The sequence below is a fragment of the Cebus imitator genome, unplaced genomic scaffold (assembly GCF_001604975.1).
Source record: "Cebus imitator isolate Cc_AM_T3 unplaced genomic scaffold, Cebus_imitator-1.0 Scaffold68, whole genome shotgun sequence".
In the NCBI taxonomy this organism is placed as follows: Eukaryota; Metazoa; Chordata; class Mammalia; order Primates; family Cebidae; genus Cebus; species Cebus imitator.
The window spans coordinates 9,937,570-9,956,441 of NW_016107383.1; the positions used below are offsets into that span (position 1 = coordinate 9,937,570).

At 41.7% G+C, this 18,872-nt stretch overlaps 1 protein-coding gene across 1 annotated transcript in view; it reads left to right on the top strand.

Moving 5' to 3' along the window:
- The window catches only part of FER1L6 (fer-1 like family member 6), a 157,818-nt gene that overhangs the window by 15,772 nt on the left and 123,174 nt on the right, over nt 1–18,872 (top strand). Inside the window, exons 6-11 of the mRNA XM_017530746.2 lie at nt 1,821–1,899; nt 3,607–3,763; nt 4,339–4,525; nt 5,825–6,017; nt 8,810–9,156; nt 15,843–15,951. Of these exons, the coding sequence (XP_017386235.2) occupies nt 1,821–1,899; nt 3,607–3,763; nt 4,339–4,525; nt 5,825–6,017; nt 8,810–9,156; nt 15,843–15,951 (1,072 nt within the window). The remainder of the gene's footprint in view (nt 1–1,820; nt 1,900–3,606; nt 3,764–4,338; nt 4,526–5,824; nt 6,018–8,809; nt 9,157–15,842; nt 15,952–18,872) is intronic.

Genomic DNA, 18,872 nt, shown 5'->3' on the forward strand with positions numbered 1-18,872 from the left:
TGCTGTGAGCAGATGCTATTGGGAAAGCCAGCCTGTAACACACCCTGGTGGTGCCAAAGACAGTCTTGTTTTCACGGTGGCCAAGGCATGCAGGGCTCTCAGTACTCTGAGTGTGAGACATCCCCAGAGTCTTGGTGATTCAATGCTTGACCACACCAGGGTTACCTGGTATTCGGCCACTGGATGGATGACTTTAAGAGGCATCCTGTGTTATTTAAAGATTTATTTGGGGCTCTTGTATTCAATCTTGCCCACAGGGACTCTCAACCTGAGAAGAGAACTTGAGACTGGCTTCTGTTCTTCCTCAGGTCTTTGGGAAGACACACGAGCAGTTGCAAGCATGGTGGATTTTGGAGTGAGCATTGAGCCGGGTTGCCTGTACTTCACCTCGGTTCTCTGACACCTGTGGAAGGTTTAGGTTAGGGAGAGAGAGGGTGGATAGAGAAATGAGGAGGGCTGTCATTTCTTCAGATCAACTGAATTTTCTTTTGCTTTAGCAAAAAGGAGCTGTTTAGAAGCTGCAAAAGCCTTCCATTCATCTGTCATTCAGTTCGTCAATCATTCATTAATTCACTGAATGTTCCTTGAATATCTATTATGAACAAGGCCATGTAATGGGTGAAAGCCAGGAGGAAACTGTCCTGAGTTATGGAACTTATAGGATTTTATAGTTAGAAGGAAGCTCAGAGGATATCTCGTATAACTTCCAACTGATGCAAGAATCCTTATCCACTTCCTCTACTATTTGGAGTTCTTGGGGCATAACTAGATTTTTTTTCCAGTGATGGGGAGGTCACTACCTCTAGGAAAGCTCATTCCATTGCTGGGAAGTTCTGACGGTTATAGACATTGTTCTTATATTGAGTGGAAATCTCTCATCCTGTTACTTGGGACCCATAGAGGGGACCCTACTCTCTCTCCTGCATGACAGCATTAACATGATTTAAAGACACTTCTGTTGCCATTGCCGTTTTTCCACACCTGCCAGTTTTCTCTTTTATGTGTGAAAGGTTGAACTCCTTTCCTGGTTCTTCGGCAGTTTCTCATATGTTGTGGCTTTTCAACCTGGCACCAGCTCTGCACCTTCCTTTAGAACTTCCTCATCTTGAGAGCATTAGCATGAAAATGGGCTGCTGTAATCAAGCCAGGTCCTCTGCTGGCCCTGATCAGACAGAATATTGAGGGTGATCACCTCCTTTGTTCTCACTGTTGTTCATGCCCAAAATGACTCAAGGCAATAGGTGATGAGTTCTCTAAGAAAGTTGTGAGCAAAATTGTAGTAGTTTAGGGGAGAAAAGAAACCCTTCCAGTTTGGGGGATCAGGGAGGGCTGCATGGTGGAGGTGACATATGTTCTAGGTATTGAAAGATAGGGAAAGTTTCAACAGGAAGAGATGGGTATTGAACGGCAAGCTATACTCAGGTTCATTTTGGTTAAAGGAACATGCAGACACTGAGTTGTCAGGCGTCCTTCTATGGAGGAATAGCTCAAATCCTGCAAAAGCAAGGGGTGAAGGGGAGAGGCTTCTGGAGGCCCTTTACAGCCTTGTGGTTTGATGGCCAAACTCCACTGTGCTCCAGACAGGGTCAAAGCTAGACAAGGGTCAAGGCCTCCTTTTTTTTTTTTTTTTTTTTTTTTTAAATGCCATCTAAGCAAAAGTTCCATTTTCAAGAAAGTATCAATACATAGCTTTTGAAGAAAACAAAGTATTTTCCTTTTCTCATAACTTTCTATAGGGGGTATTAAATACTACTGTGGCAACAAAAGTCCTCTTAATCCTCAAGGAAATCTGCCATACTTTCCGCTCCATGTCTCCCTAGGTCTTTCACCACAAGCTGATAGGAAGTGTACTGATTGGCTCTTTCAAAGTAGATCTGGGGACCGTGTACAACCAACCTGGTAAGAAAGCATCACTTCCCCATCTCTCTCTTACTTGTCTTTGGTTTACAGCACCTGGCGGTCATCCCGTTCACTCACTTACCTTTGTAACCTCGTGGTCATCCCGTTCACTCACTTACCTTTGTAACCTCGTGGTCATCCCATTCACTCACTTACCTTTGTAACCTCGTGGTCATCCCATTCGTTCAGTAACACTGAGCACCAGTTATACAAACTTGAATGAAACGTGACTCTTGCCCTCAAATATTTTACAGTCTAATGATAAAATTATTTTACATGTCTACTTCTGGGGAGTTTCTTTTTTTTTCTCACACAAATTCTGTCCAATTGAGATATGGACAGGAGAAGCAATAGAATATAGGAGCTAAGAATACAGACTCTGGAGTCACATTGGCTGGGTTCAAATCCCCCTCTATTTCCTACCTGTGCAAACTTGGGCAAATGACTTAACTTCTCTGGGCCTTAGTTTCCTCATCTGTAGAAATGAGGATAACATACTACTTCCTTCATAGGTTTGTTGGAGGATTGAGTAAGTTAATGTATACAAAGTGCTTACTAAAGAGTCTTGCACATAATAATGACTACAGCATTTTGTATAAGGATTTGCTGTAACTATTATTATCCCTGATTGTAGGAAAGAAAAACTCAGAGAAGCTAGGTAATTTATTCAAGGTCAAGAGCAAATAAGTAACAGAGCCAGCACAGATCTTCTTATGAAAGGCCCCTTATCTTCAACAGGGACTCCAACTCCCATGACTGCAGGGGCCAGACAGTGAGCATAGCTGTGTGCAGCAGCCTGGTGTGAGGCATAAAGAATGATGGAGTCTGTGTGAAAGGAGACGAGGGCTTGTGCTCCATATACAAGGACTGTGGATACCCAGCGCCTTTGGTATTTCCTGTCATATAGAAATGTGAAGCCAGTGGCCAGGTGCAGTGGGTCACGCCTGTAATCCCAGCACTTTGGGAGGCCAAGGCGGGCAGATCACTTGAGGTCAGGAGTTCGAGACCAGCCTGACCAATATGGTGAAACCCCGTCTCTACTAAAAATACAAAGATTAGCTGGGCATAGTGGTGCGTGCCTGTAGTCCCAAATACTTGGAAAGCTGAGGCAGGAGAATGGCTTGAACACGGGAGGAACAGGTTGCAGTGAACCAAGATCACGCCATTGCACTTCAGCCTGGGCACTGCAGTGAGACTCCATCTCAAANAAAAAAAAAAAAAAAAAAAAAGAAAAGAAATGTGAAGCCAGTATTGCCAGAACTAACCATTTTTAAAGATAAGCTAGAAGTCTAGATTACGTAAGCCATCTTGGAAGTTTTGACTCACAGTGAGACCAAACAAAAAGATCTAGGAGCCACATTTATGTCCCGTGGGTACATAATATGTGTGTGACTTCTACACTTCATTAATGTCCTCCTTCCCATCAAAGCTGGAGCCTTGTCTCAGTGATTTCTGCTAGGTCGATGGCTTCCTAAGTATCTATGGTAAATTGGCGGAAAAGATGGAGAACTGGTGGCAAGCAAAGAGGGAGGAGGGAAAGGAAGAGGGAAGGAACATGAGGTTTGGAAATAACTGAGGTGTTTTACCAACCAGAGCAACAGAGTGAGGAGAGCCCGGGAGGCCTTAGCGCATGGGAGAGAAAGGAGTGGGGCTGCTGGGCCCATCTGTGAAGGATGAAGGATGTGAGCTGTAGGGGTGCTTTCACAGGTCATCAGTTCTGCGACAAGTGGGCCCTGCTCACAGACCCTGGCGACATCAGGACAGGCACCAAGGGATACCTGAAATGTGACATCAGCGTGATGGGGAAAGGCGACGTCTTGAAGACCAACACTAAAACTTCTGACGCCGAGGAGCAAATAGAAAAGTGAGACAAGTCCATTCAGGGCTGTGCATGGAAACGATATGTTCAATTTTAGTCTCTTTCTTTTCCTCTCCCCTTTTCTTATGGGTACATGAGGACCGTGCTTGTTCTCAGCTTGGCCACCTGGGATTCTGCTCTGTCAGACGCCAAGATGTGTCTTATTAAGGTGTGACTCTCCTTCAGGAGGTCAGGCTCTAGGTCAAGAACTGTCTGTCTTCCTATAACCCATAATAGATAAGCTATTCCTAAGCTTATCTAATTTTTCTTAATGTAGCTGAATTTTCTTTGAAGGAATTATAATTTCAATCACCAGTTTGTGATGTGGGAAGACACCTCTTCTAAGGTTAAGGATGGGAGACAGTATTTATCCTATCATCCTAGGACCTGAATGAGTTTGCATTCACTCTATGCATACCCTTCTCTGTCATTTACACTAGAAAGAAAACTTGTTTCAGCGATGAATCTTATTCTTCAGATTTTTATCTTATGTCGGGATCTTTCTTCCTCCAAATTTCTCTTGCCTTTTCTCTGTTTCTTCAATAGAGAGAGCATTTTCATTTGTTTTTATCCCCCCTAAGGAATCTTTTGATCCCTGATGGGTTCCCATCAGAGAGACCCTGGGCCAGATTCTATGTGAGACTCTACAAAGCAGAAGGTTTGCCCAAAATGAACTCAAGCATCATGGCTAACGTCACCAAGGCATTTGTGGGTGACAGTAAGGACCTGGTGGATCCCTTCGTGGAGGTGTCCTTTGCTGGGCAGACGGTGAGGAATCATTATTACCAATACTGGCAGGCCTGGGCCAGGGCCCTGCTCTCTATCCAAGATAGTTTAATCAAATCAAATTAGATAAAAATTAGGAAGTGCCTTGAAAGCAAAAGCTTGTCACAAAAAGGCAGTGGGGCCCGGCACGGTGTCTCATGCCTGTAATCCCAGCACTTTGGGAGGCTGAGGTGGTTGAAGCACTTGAGGCCAGGAGCTCAAGACCAGCCTGGCCAACATGGCGAAACCCTGTCTCAACTAAAAACACAAAAAAATTAGCTGGGTGTGGTGGTGCATGCCTGTAATCCTAGCTACTGGGTGGCTGAGGCATAAGAATTGCTTGAACTTGAGAGGCCGAGGTTGCAGTGAGGAGAGATTGTACCACTGCACTCCAGCCTGGGTGAAAGAGCAAGACTCTGTCTTAAAAATAAATAAATAAATAAAAAGGGCAAGAGGATGTGGCAGGGAAATGGGGGAGGGTTGCCCACTCACTCTTCATTGGAGAAAATGGAAAGGAGCTATGGGTGGATTGTGTTTTAGGATCCAGGCAGACAGGCATCCTTCCTCACTCCCGGCTGCTTCTCTGAGCTGTTTATTCAGTCTCCAGGTCCTGTAGAATTTCCACCCACCTCCCGACCTGTTCCACAATCTCCCCCAGGTAGTCCTTGTCCTACGTAAGCCTGGACATTGCTCTTTTCTGCTCAGGAGCCATTGGAAGTGTCTAGGCCTGGGTACGTGGTCAGAGATTAACCCTGGCTAGCTGGATTTTGAAGCTTCAACTGACACACGTGTTGTCTCTGCCATTAAAATACAGACCTACCCTGATTGTCTCCCCTTGGCAGTGTGAACACTGAAGTGTTTTTGACTTGGGCTGAGAGATCGTATAAGATATCACCTCCATTTTATGACAAGGAAACTGAGGTCCAGACTGGAAAAGTGATTCACATAAGGTCATACTTCTACAGAACATGAGCCTCATGCTCGAACTACATCCATTGCATTCCTGGGGATGCACAGAACTCCTGTTTGTAATATGGGTGTTAGTTTCACCCCAACCCCAATATGCTGATTAGAACTTCCTGAGGACAGGGCTGTGACTTGCCTTTGTCCCAGATGCCTAGCACAGTGTCCAGCACAGAGCAGGTCATCAGTCATGTTTGCTGAATGTAACTGATTTTCATGGGTGTCAGATGCAGGTTCCTCATCTTTGACAACTCGCCTTGTATTTCCAACTGACTTGAAGAGTTTTCTATAGTCAGTCACTCCCTTCCATGACTCATGTCCTCCTGGGTGTGTTTTTAGGGGAGAACCACAGTGCAAAAGAACTGTGCTGATCCTGTGTGGCATGAACAGGTGATCTTCAAGGAAATGTTCCCTCCCTTGTGTCGGAGGGTGAAAATCCAGGTGTGGGATGAAGGCAGCATGAATGACGTAGCACTGGCAACCCATTTCATTGACCTGAAGAAAATCTCCAATGAACAGGATGGAGACAAAGGTAAAGCCCCACCCATCTGACTTGAAAGTGTCTCAAAATAATTGCTTTAGAGCCCTCATCTTTAAAAGGCATGGGCGAGAGCAGCGGTCCCCAGCCTTTTTGGCACCAGGGACCAGTTTTGTGGAAGACTGTTTCTCCATGGATGGGTGGGGGGTGGTTTTGGAATGAAACTGTTCCACTTCAGATCATCAGGCATTAGGAGCCTCCTCATAAGGAGCACACAATCTAGGTCCCTCGTATGTGCGGTTCGCAATATGGCTTGCACTCCTATGAGAATCTATTGGCACTGCTGATCTGACAGGTGGAACTCAGGTGGTAATGCTCACTCACCTGCTGCTCACCTCTTGCTTTGCAGCCCAATTCATAACAGGACGGGTACTGACCCATGGCCCTGGGGGTTTAGGGGACCCTGGGTTAGAGCACCTTCCATGTATAAGGCAATTTCCATGCTACTGTAGGGTCTGTGGTTTGACTTGGTTCAGGGCAATGGATGAAGTCAGGCTCTGGGAGCCAGGAGGTTTGTTCCTGGTCCCGGGTCTTCCACAAACACTGCTATGTATCCTTGAGGAAGTCAGTCTTCCCATAATGGAAAAATGAGACGTTTTGAGTAAATCAGACATTGGTAAACTAAGATCTATGGGCCAAATATGGCCTACTACATATGTTAGTATGACCCACAAGATAAATATTACCAACAAAAATTGTGTCTTCAACCCACTGATGGGAGCATGAGAGTGAAGGAACAGCAGGGAGGTGCACTGACTGTGCACGCTGTGAGCCAAGGAGAGAGCTGAGAGCCCCGACGAATCCACCGAGCCAGCCAGGCGGAGGTCAGGTAGAAGAATTTCAACTCAGTATATGGCTCTTTATTTGCAAAACCCAAATTAGTAGATGATAATTCTCTAAAAAGCCCAACAAACCCTTCCTTCTTTAAATTCCCAGGCAATCTTCCTCTGTGCTACAAATTTATACAAATTGACATTTTTTTGCATACATACATTTGTATCTACATATAATCACACATATATATGTACAAGCAAATATATACATGTATATTACTAATATATCACATATCTATATATGAAGTTAATGTAATGATTTTAATTTTTTCCTCTATTAGACTAAAGGTGTGTCAAGAGCAGAGAACAAGATTTACACATTTTTATGTCCCTAGCAGATGCCATAGAGAGAGCTCCATAAGTACCTTTGTCTAAATCTTTACATTATAGAAGTGTTTGCCACAAGATTGCTTTATGCAGAAAGCACACTCAGCCCCTCTACACAATTTCTCAAGTAGATGTAAACATGTTTTATTTACAACCTTTCAGGAGCATCTTGATGGCATTCTGGAAGTGGTTTAAAATATCAGTGGTTTAAAATACAGACATCAGGACTATAAAATCTTTCTATCCATTTTAATACAATGTTCTTACTTCTCTAAGCCTACTCACAGGAGGGCTAGAATCCAGTCTATGGGAGTAGGGCATAGGGAATGTGTAGGCATAAAACTATTGACAATAATAAAATATACAGAAACATCTAATTGTCAGCAGTGGGGGATCGTTAAGCAGATTATGATATATTTGCTTTTTTATAATAGCCTATATTCTTAGCACTTCCTAAGGGCCTGTGTAAAGCACTCAATTGATAGTTTCTTTTAATTTGTTAAATGAGACAAGTACTATTAGCATCTCCCTTTTAGAGGTGAGAAAACTGAAGCACAGGAAAATTAAAAAACTGCCCAAGGTCATATAGTTTAAACATAACAGAGCTGAGATTTGAACTCGGGCCTCAGAGCCACCAGGCTGTACTGCCTGTCATTGAGATGTTGCCAGATGTTCCTATAGACACTGCATTTTCTCAGTTACTATATATTAAGAAGGGAAAACACTTGTATCAGCAGTGAGTTCACATCCCCAGGTCTTTTTGATTCTATGTTCAGGACATATCTTGAAACATTTACTTATGTCAGTCTCCGCTACCTTCACCCTAGTTCAAGATGCTGGTCTTCAGTTTTGATGACAAAGTGGTCCTTGAACCAGTTAGACATATTCATTCTTCTAACCCTTCATGTAACAGCCAGAGTGATCTTAAGAGATACGATTATGTCACATCTTTGCTTAAATTCCCTTAAAACATTTCCAGTCTTTAGGATAAAGACCAAAATTTTAATCAAGGCCCCAAGACCCACCTACCTCTCCAAACTCTCCCACACAGTTCATCTCTAGCTCCAAGCTCCTTTCTAACGGGCACGTGCTGCTCCCTCTAGCCAGAACACACACTCTCTCTTTGCCTGCCTAACTTCCCTCCATGCTACATCAGCTTGTGAGTTGTTCTTGCAGCACAAAGTGCATTTCCTCTGTAATGTTTGCACTGTAAATATTTATTTGTTTAATGTTGACACCTGCTTTGTTCTCCAACAGGCTCTGTTTAGCATCTAGCATGATACCTGGCACATGTACCCTGCTAGATGCTAAACATAGAGCCTACAGGAGAACATGGAGGAATCAAACATTTGATGAATAAATGAACAGAACTGAATACAGATTAGCATTTATGGCATTAGTACAACTGTGAACAAGTGTAAACGTGAATGCAAAAAAGACTAGAAGGAAATATAAAAAGACTAGAAGGCAAGATGGCAATCGTAGTTGTCTTTTGGTGATGGGATATCCTGTAAATATTTTTTGTCTTTCTTGTATATTCTACATTTTGAAATGAATTGGTGGAACTTTTATAAAGCAAAAACATAATAAACATAATGAGAGAACTAAAGCCTGGTGTCTCTCTAGGCTTTCTGCCCACCTTTGGGCCTGCCTGGATTAACCTGTATGGCTCGCCCAGGAACCACAGTCTGATGGATGACTACCAGGAACTGAATGAAGGCTTTGGGGAAGGCGTGTCATTCAGGGGCAGAATCTTGGTAGAAATCGCTGTGGAAATCCTCTCAGGAGGGGCACAGGAATCTAAATTTTCCAAGGCCCTGAAGGAGTTCAAGTTGCCTTCCAAGGACAAAGACTCCAGATCTTCCAAAGGTAAAGACAAGGCTGACAAAACTGATGATGGAAAATCCCAACAGGCTTCAAACAAAACGAACTCAACCGAGGTGGAGGTGGAGCCCTTTGATGTCCCCCCAGAGGTAGGTCTGGGCACTGTTTTATGGTACTTTACCAGTGAGGTGAACCAGAGCAGTGACTGCCCCTGCCACAGGTTCCTGAAGGCGTGGCTGGCATATGTCTTATTCACCCTGAAAAATTGGTGTTGGCCCAGCCCTGTGCTCTGAGGCTGATCCTCTGCCCCCTTTTGCACACTTCACAGACATCTACCTGCCTATGATACATTCCTTTGAGCCCCCTATTCCCCAAATATAATTCCCATGGAAACCCAAGTAAGGAGAAATAAAAGTGCTGTGCAGGAGTTTGTGGGAGTGGGTGGTATGGGATTGATTAAACTCTATCTGTGGCCTTACTTTGTTTAGTTGCGTTAGCTTAGAGTAAGCTCTGGGTGGGAGAGAATTTTGGATGCGGAACGAAGAGGAGGAAGAGTAGGTGACAAGCTGGAGTATAAGAAATTGAGAAACCTACTCCCCTACCCCAACGCTGCGGGGGAAATCACTACTTTAGGGAATGCTTATTACTCACCATGAAGCATCTGAGCACTTTCCCAGCCCAGTTCTGTCTTATGGGAAAGAGATCTGAGACTCTAAGAGAAATACAAATGGTGAATCGTCTCTCTACTGTTTAGTTTATCAATGGTAACTTGCAGTTAAGCAAATGAAAGAGCACCACGCTTTGTCAGTAGTGAAGGTAGGTAGATTCCAGCCCCCAGCATGGCTAATTCTGCCTCTGAAAGTCTGCCTCTCAGGTCAAGTAGGCAATAATTTTGGGTAGGGAAGGGAGGTGATGATCAAAATCCTACAGCTGTCCATTTCTAGGAGAGACTGGACAGTCCAAAGAAGTATAGCAGCTGGTTACCTTAGCCTTGGAAGAGGCATTTGTTTTTGTTGCTGGGATCTAATAAATCTTAAGAAACTGTGTAGGGGAGTGGTTGGAGTACAGGGCTGGGAATCTTGCAGTGGGGGGGGGGGCGGTGGGGAGGGATTGTAGTTAATGGCTTCGATACTAACACCTCTCTGTGTTTTAGTTTACCCATCAACAAAATGAGATAGTTAATAGTTACCCTGCCATAGGCATCTTCTGGGGGTTAAATGAGGAAATGCATGTAAAACGGTTAGCAGAGCTCTTGGCACATACATAGGAAGCAGGCAATGCATTTTTCTTGCTGTCGTCAGTGTCGCTATGGTTTTCTCCCACCACCAGGGAGCAGCTATTCAGAGCTTTCCAATCTGTTTGTGACTCTGGAAATTTTGTGGCCCTCCTCCCTAGTTCTCTTCTCTGGACTCATATACTGTATTGGGAAATATTATCTGAAAACGTGGGTGTTAGTTTGTTGTGGTTAGAACTCATATTATCTATATGGGACTGTGTGTAGGGGTGTTTCTTGAGAATATGTGCCAGCTTTGGAGACTTAACTTTGAACTTCACCAGAAGTTGCGGGTGGCTTAGTAGCTACCTATGCTGATATCGCCATCTGCCCCTGTGGTCATCTTTCCTGCTGTGGGTTGAAGCTGTCTATTCTTTTCTAAACAAGGATTGCCAAGTAGAAAGAGGCTAGAAAAATATTTTCTTCCAAATAGAGACAATTTGACTTCCTCTTTTCCTGATTGAATACCCTTTATTTTTTTTTCTTGCCTAATTGCTCTGGCTAGAACTTCCAATACTATATTGAATAGGAGTAGTGACAGAGAGAGGGCATCCTTGTCTAGTGCGGGATTTCAAAGGGAATGCTTCCAGTTTTTGCTCATTCAGTATGGTATTGGCTGTAGGTTTGTCATAAATAGCTTCTATTATTTTGAGATATGTTCCTTTTATTTCTAGCTTATTGAAAGTTTTTTGCATAAAGGGCTGTTGAATTTTGTCGAAGGCCTTCTTTGTGGCTATTGCGATAATCATGTGGTTTTTGTCTTTGGTTCTTTTTATGTGGTGGATTACGTTTATAGACTTGCGTATGTTGAACCAGCCTTGTATCCCCGGAATGAAGTCTACTTGATTCTGATGGATAAGCTTTTTGATGTGCTGTTGTAATCGGTTTGCCAATATTTTATTGAAGATTTTTGCATCTATGTTCATCATGGATATTGGCCCCAATTTTTTTTGTTGTTGTTGAGTCTTTATTGTGTTTTGGTATCAGGCTGATGTTGGTCTCATAAAATGATTTGGGAAGGATTCCCTCTTTTTGTATTGTTTGGAATAGATTAAGAAGGAATGGTACCAGCTCCTATGTCTCATAGAATTCAGCTGTGAACCTGACTGGACCTGGACTTTTTTTGGTCCGTAGGCTATTAATTGCTGCCTCAACTTCAGCCCTTGTTATTGGTCTGTTCAAGGTTTCAACTTCTTCCTGGTTTAGGTTTGAGAGGAGGCAAGTGTCCAGGAATTTATCCATTTCTTCCAGGTTTACTGGTTAATGTGCACAGAGTTGTTTGTAGTAATCTCTGATTGTAGTTTGCATTTCTGTGGAGTCAGTGGTGATAGCCCCTTTATCGTTTTTTTATTGGATCTATTTGATTCTTCTCCCTTTTCTTTTTTATTAATCTGGCTAGTGGTGTGTCTATTTTGTTGATCTTTTCAAAAAACCAGCTCCTGGATTTATTGATTTTTTTGAAGGATTTGTGTGTGTGTGTGTGTGTGTGTCTCAATCTCCTCAGTTCTGCTCTGATCTTAGTTATTTTTTTGTCTTCTGCTAGCTTTTGAGTTTTTTTTATCTTGCTTCTCTAGCTCTTTCAATTTTGATGATAGGCTGTCAATTTTAGATCTTTCCTTGCTTCTCTGGTGGGCATTTATTGCTACAAATTTCCCTCTAGACACTGCTTTAAATATGTCCCAGAGATTCTGGTACGTTGTATGTTTGTTCTCATTGGTTGCAGCAAACCATATTGCCCTGTGTGTACCTATGCAACAATCTTGTATGATCTGTACGTGTACCCCAGAACCTAAAGTACAATAAAAAATATTTTCTTAATTCAAGTCACAATATCTTTAAGATATTTTGCTGAAGACACTTAAAGTAGATTCAATCAGAAAGGAAGGGAGGTTGGGAACTTATGTGGGGTAGAAAGTACATTTGTCTACAGGCTGTGGGGGTGTATCTTGGCTGTTATGCAGTAGGTAATAGGAGAGAGGTAAAATTCATGCACTATATAACCCTTATTTCCCCTCCCTCCTCTCTTCATCTTGGCTTCTTATTTGTTGCCAGTATCTTGTTGGGCCTGTTATCTATGGCTGCATAACAACATATCTCAAAATTTGGCAGCTTAAAACAACTAAGATTTATTTTCTCTGTAGATGAGGAATTTGGGAATAGCATAGCTCAGCGGTTCTGCCTCAGAATCTCTCATGATGTTTACATCAAGGTGTTGGCAGGGGCCATCATCATCTGAAAGTTTGACTGTGGCTGGAGAATCCACTATGGAGATGGCTCCTTCAAATGGCAGGAGGCTGTGATTCCTTGTTGGCTTTCGGCAGGAGGCCTCATCCTCATTCTGCGGATTCTCCTACTGACTGCTTGAGGATCCTGTGACATGGCAGCTGGCCTGCCCCCGGAGCAAGAGGGATTCAAGAGGGAGCAAGGCTGAAACTGTCTTTCATGACCTGGCCACAGAAGTCACACAGTGACATGTCTGCTATGTTCTTTTTGTTAGAAATGAATCATTTTGTTCAGCCCATCCTCAAAGACAAGAATTAGTCTTTACTTTTTGAGGGGAAGATTAGCAAATAATTTGTGGATATATTTTAAAGCCACCACACTGGACTTCAACCTTTCTCACACCTCAAAAGCTCAGGGCTCACCCTCATCAACATGATGATGCCCTTTCTTGCAGCATCCTTGTTTTCAGCTGGTCCTCGAGCTCCAGTCTCCCCAGCTGCAGCCACACCTTTATTGCCCATCTGGATAGTCTCGAGAGATCCCATGATGCTGGCTTTGTCAACTCACCCTCATCACCACCCTCAAAGCTTACCTCCCCATCCCAAATTTTTGCAGATCATAGCCAATCTAAAAATGGGTTCATTTAAAAATTCTGTGAACACAACTGAGTAGCTTCTTATTTAAATGTCATCCTTGATATTGGTAAGAATAAAAATAGAGCCTAACTCCATGGAGTTTATGATATAGAAGGAGAGGTATGAAATATAAATGTAACAGGAAGTAGAAAATGGCAGGTGCTTTAAGGAGGTACAGATGAAGTGCTGTTATGTCCTGGAGTGAGTGAAGTATAATTATTAAAATGTCAAGCCCCCAAGTTAGATAGCTGGGTGTAAATTGTGGCAGTATGATGCCATGGTTACTGCCTGGTCCCTGGAGAAAGATTGCCTGCATTTGAATCTAAGTAAATGACTTAACTTCCTTATGCTTATTTCCAAGAATAACCTCTTGCTTCTCAGACTCTTATTAAGGATTTGATAAATGAATATATGCAAAAATGCTCAGAACAGAACCTGGTACATAGTGCTCAATAAATATTAGTTATATTCAACAATTCTGGACAGAGATCTTAATCTTTCACTGGACTGCAGTGTCATCGTCTGTGAGTGAAGTAGAAATGCCCCTTTCCTGATATACTTGTGAGAATTACAGGAGATAATGTAGGCAAAATTCTTCATACCATCTCCGACACATAGTAAGAGGTCAGTAAACATTACCTATCATAATTTTACCAGTTTGAGGAGCCAAAATGTGCTTTCAGAATAGAACAGCATTTGAGTTAAACCTTGTAGGATGGGTGGAATTAAGACATCAGTTCTGCCCCGCTGAAATACTTACCTTGACTGCCATTTATGGTGATGTGTGTAGGCTTTTTACTAGCTGCTTGACGTGAATGATGTCATTTCTGCCCCCTCCCCTCCTTGACAGCCCGATTATGGTGGTTATTTCACAGTTGAGGAACATCACACCTAGAGAGTAGACATGAATTGCTTAAAGTCAATCAGCCTGGGAGTGGAAGTGTTGAGATTTGAAGAAGGTTTTTTTTGTCTGGCTCTGGATCCTGCACTTCCTCTCTGGGCTACATGGCCTGCATTCCCTCTAGGTCTCTTAGTAGTTCCTTGTTTTGCGGTTTTTATTTTTAGCAACAGGGTCTTGCTATGTTATCCAGGCTGGCCTCAAACTCCTGGGCTCAAACGATCCTTCTGCCACAGCCTTCCGAGTAGCTGACACTACAGGCGTGTGCCACCACACTTAGCTTCTCTCTGTTTGTTAACCACCTCCCAGAGAGTAAACTCAGCCTCAGAAATTGAGATAGGAGGCTAGTTGATAGTCTGTGGGAGAGTGGTAGGAGGAGGGTATGCTTAGTGACTAAGATCCAGCACTGAACCTCACCCTGTTCGACACTTTCTGGTCACTGGGAGCATTTCCTAGGAAGGTGGGCACCACAGTAGCTCCTGTATGAAAGAAGGGGATATCCTTCACCTAATGATACGGAAATCCTTTGGCTCTCTGGGGTACCTGTCTAGGACTCTCAACTCAGTGGAGTTCTTGATCCCTGGGTCACGGTTGCTTTATTTCCTTAGATTGTCCTTATGATCATTTCTGCAGAGATCAATAAATCCAATTGCAAAACCAGGAAGCACAGAATATGTGGCTCCAGTTGACTCAGCCTCTTAGCTCAGAAATGTAAAGCTGTGTCAGTGGGTCCAGCAACGTCTGCTCCCTGAAACATTAGCCTTTTCCTTGTCAATTAGAGTCATTTGCAAACAATTGTGTGTTCCCTTATGATGACTCCTGTCTTATGACTTGCTATAGTCTAGTCTTCCAGACTGTGGGCTCCTTGAGAGGCAGCCTTGTTGAAAACCAGGCCTTGAGTCTTGGCTGACTCTAATTTGCTGTGTTTGACCTTGGTAAGCTGCGTAGTGTCACCGAGCTTCAGTTTATTTAGATAAAAGGTGGAGGTTGGAGTAGATAAAGTCTAAGGTCCTTTTTAATATGAAGGCAGCTGTGATTCTGGGAACTGTGTACCCCTCACAGCAGCAACCAGAGTGCATGTACCCCACCCTGGATACACATGATTGGCCACTGGCTTGTACATGTGACTAATCTGCTGCCTCTTTTTATCCAGGCTTGCTTATTTGGGGAAGTAAAGTTTGATTCTGGTTAGCGTTAATGCATTGGATGAATACATGTTCGAGTTCAGAGAGCACTGGGTCTGTGGTGAGAATACTTGGGAAAATTACTTGACAATCTCAAGCTTTACTTCCCTCAGTTTCTTTATCTGTTAAATGGGAATGATCCAAATTTTGACCTCTTAAGATTGCTAGGAGGAACAAATAACATGATCTGACTACCTTGTGTAAGCCATAAAGTTATGCTCAAATCTAAGGATTTTATCCTGTAATTCTGTTTCTTGTCTTTGATTTTATGTTTTCGAAAACCCCAATCTCCAGAAGGTAATTCCAACCTGTGTTTCACCAGCAGCATCTTAGAAAGATACTCACACCGTTTATTTGTTAAAATAAAAGGAGTTTTATTTTAAGGTAGAGGCTCAGAAGGTTGAGACTGCATCATTCTAGATGAATAACTGAATTTGGATCTGCAGCTTGCAGATCCTGATTCATACATGTCTGATTTTGGGGGAAATGCTCTGTCATTTGAGTCTGAACCAGAGACTCAAATGTTTATAAATTATGCTGGATGAGGCCAACATCACAAAATCAGCTTCCTCAGGAGAAAACGAAGCCAGTTCTACCTAATAGTTTATTTTTATTTCTGTAGATTGTACCAGAAAAATGTGAGGAATTTTTACTCTTTGGAGCATTTTTTGAAGCTACCATGATTGACCGGAAGATTGGAGATAAACCCATCAGCTTTGAAGTTTCTGTTGGTGAGTACGGAGAAGCACAGTACCAGGCACGTAGCATGGACTTAGCACCTATTTCTTGAATAAATTAGTTAGTGCCTTACATGAAGATAATAGCACTCTGGTAGAGGTTTGCATCTCAGAAAGAGATGAACAATTCCTTGTCTTCCCTGTTGTCAATATATAAAGGAGAGATTTATTTTCTTTTAAATTTAATTTTGAAGTTTTGTGGGTACCTAGTAGGTGTATATATATTTATGGGGTACATGAGATTTTGATATAGGTATACAATATGTAATAATCACACTAGGGTATATAGGGTATTACCTCAAGCATTTATCCTTTCTTTGTGTTACCAACAATCTAATTACATTATTTTAGTTATTTAAAAATGTACAATACGTTATCGTTGATTGTACTCACTCCGTTGTGCTATCAAATACTAGATCTTATTCAGTCTATCAAAGTGTATTTTTGTACCCATTAAGCATCTGCACTTCTCCCCTGCCTCCCACTACCCTTCCCAGCCTCTCTGGTAACCGTCATTCCACTCTCTATCTCAATAGTTTAATTGTTTTAATTTTTAGCTTCTCCAAATAAGTGAGAACATGTGAAGTTTGTCTTTCTGTGCCTTGCTTGTTTCACTTAACATGATGATCTCCAGTTCCATCCATGTTGCTGCAAATAACAGGACCTCATTGTTTTTTTATGGATGAATAGTACTTTGTTGCGTGTGTGTATCACATTTTCTTTATCCATTCATCTGTTGATGGACTTTTAGGTTGCTTCCAAATCTTAGCTATTGTAAACAGTGCTGTAACAGACAATGGAGTGCAGTATTCTTTTGGATATACTGACTTCCTTTCTTTTGGATATATACCCAACAGTGGGATTGCTGGCTCATATGGTAATTCTATTTTTAGTTTTCTGAGGAACCTCCAAACTGTTCTCCGTAGTGGTTGTGCTAATTTGCATTCCCATCAACAGTGTATGAGGGTTTGCTTTTCTCCACATCCTCACCAGCATTTGTTATTGCCTGTTATTTGGATACAAGCCATTTTAACTGGTGTGAAATGATATATCATTGAAGTTTGATTTACATTTCTCTGATTGTTAATGATGCTGAGTGCCTTTTCATGTGCTTGTTTGCCATTTGTATGTTTTTTTTTTTTTTGAGAAATGTCTATTCAGATCTTTCACCTATTTTAAAATCAGATAATCGGATTTTTTTTTTTCCTATAGAGTTGTTTGAGCTCCTTATATCTTCTGGTTATTAATCCCTTGTCAGATGGATAGGCTGCAGATCTTTTCTCCTGTTCTGTGGGTTGTTTCCTCACCTTATGGATTGTTTCCTTTGCTGTACATCAGCTTTTTAACTGGATGTGATCCCATTTGTCCATTTTTGTTTTGGTTGCCTATGCTTGTGGTGTATTACTCAAGAAATCTTTGCCCAGATCAATGCCCTGGAGAGTTTTCCCAATGTTTTCTTGTATTAGCTTCCTAGCTTGAGGTCTTAGATTTCAGTCTTTAATCCATTTTGATTTTTTTTTATATATGATGAGACATAGTGGTCTCGTTTCATTCTTCTTCATATGGATATCGAATTTTCCAAGTACCATTTTTTGAAGAGACTGTCCTTTTCCCAACATATGTTCTTGATACCTTTGTCAAAAATGAGTTCACTGTAGATGAATACATTTATTTCCGGGTTCTCTATTCTGTTCCATTGAGTCATGTGTCTGTTGTTATGCCAGTACCACGCTGTTCTGGTTACCATAGCTGTGTAGCATAATTTGAAATCAGGTAATGTGATTTATCCATTTTTTTTTTTAACTTAGAATAGCTTTGGCTATTCTATGTCTTTTGTGGGTCCAAGTAAATTTTAGCATTTTTTTCTATTTCTGTGAAGAATGTCATTGGTATTTTAATGAGATTGCATTGAATCTGTAGATTGCTTTGGGTATTGTGGACATTTTAACAATACTGATTCTTCCAGTCCACGAACATGGAACACGTCTCTATTTTATTGTGTCCTCTTCAGTTTTTTTCACCAATGTTTTATAGTTTTCATTGTGGAGATCTTTTACTTCTTTGATTAAGTTTATTCTGAGGTATTTTATTTTATTTGCAACTATTGTAAATGGGATTACTTTCTTGATTTCCTTTTCACATTGTTCACTCTTGGCATATAGAGATGCTACTGATTTTTAAATGTTGATTTTGTATCCTATAACTTTACTGAATTTGTTTATTAGTTCTAATAATTTTTTGGTGAGTATTTAGGTTTTTCCAAATATAAGATCATATCATCTGCCTGATTGCTCTGGTTAGGACTTTCAGTGTTAAGTTGCATAGAAGTGGTGAAAGTGGGCATCCTTGTCTTATTCCATTTCTCAGGGGAAGCTTTCAGCTTTTCCCCATTCAGTATGATGTTGGCTGAAGGTTTTTATATGGGGCTTTCATTATTTTTGAGGCATGTCCCTTCCATGTCTACTTTGTTGAGAGTTTTTTAAACCATAAAATGATGCTGCATTTTATTAAATGCTTTTGCTGCAACTCTTGAGATGATTATATGGTTTTTAATTCTCTTTATGCAATGTATCACTTATGTTGACTTTCCTATATTAAACCGTCCCTGAATCCCTAGAATGTAATCCACTTGATCACAGGGTATTTTCTTTGTGATGTGCTGTTGGATTTGGTTTGCTAGTGTTTTGTTGAAGACTTTTGCATCTGTGTTTATCAGGGATATTGGTCTGTAGTTTTCTCTTTTTCCTTTCCTAGTTTGGAATCAGGGTGATACTGGCTTCAGAAATGAGTTAGAAAGAATTCCCTTTTTCTCAGCCTTTTGGAATAGTTTCAGTAGAATTGGTACCACCTCTTTTTTGAATGTCTGGTAGAATTCAGCTGTGAATCCATCTGGTCCTAGAATTTTTTTTTTTTTT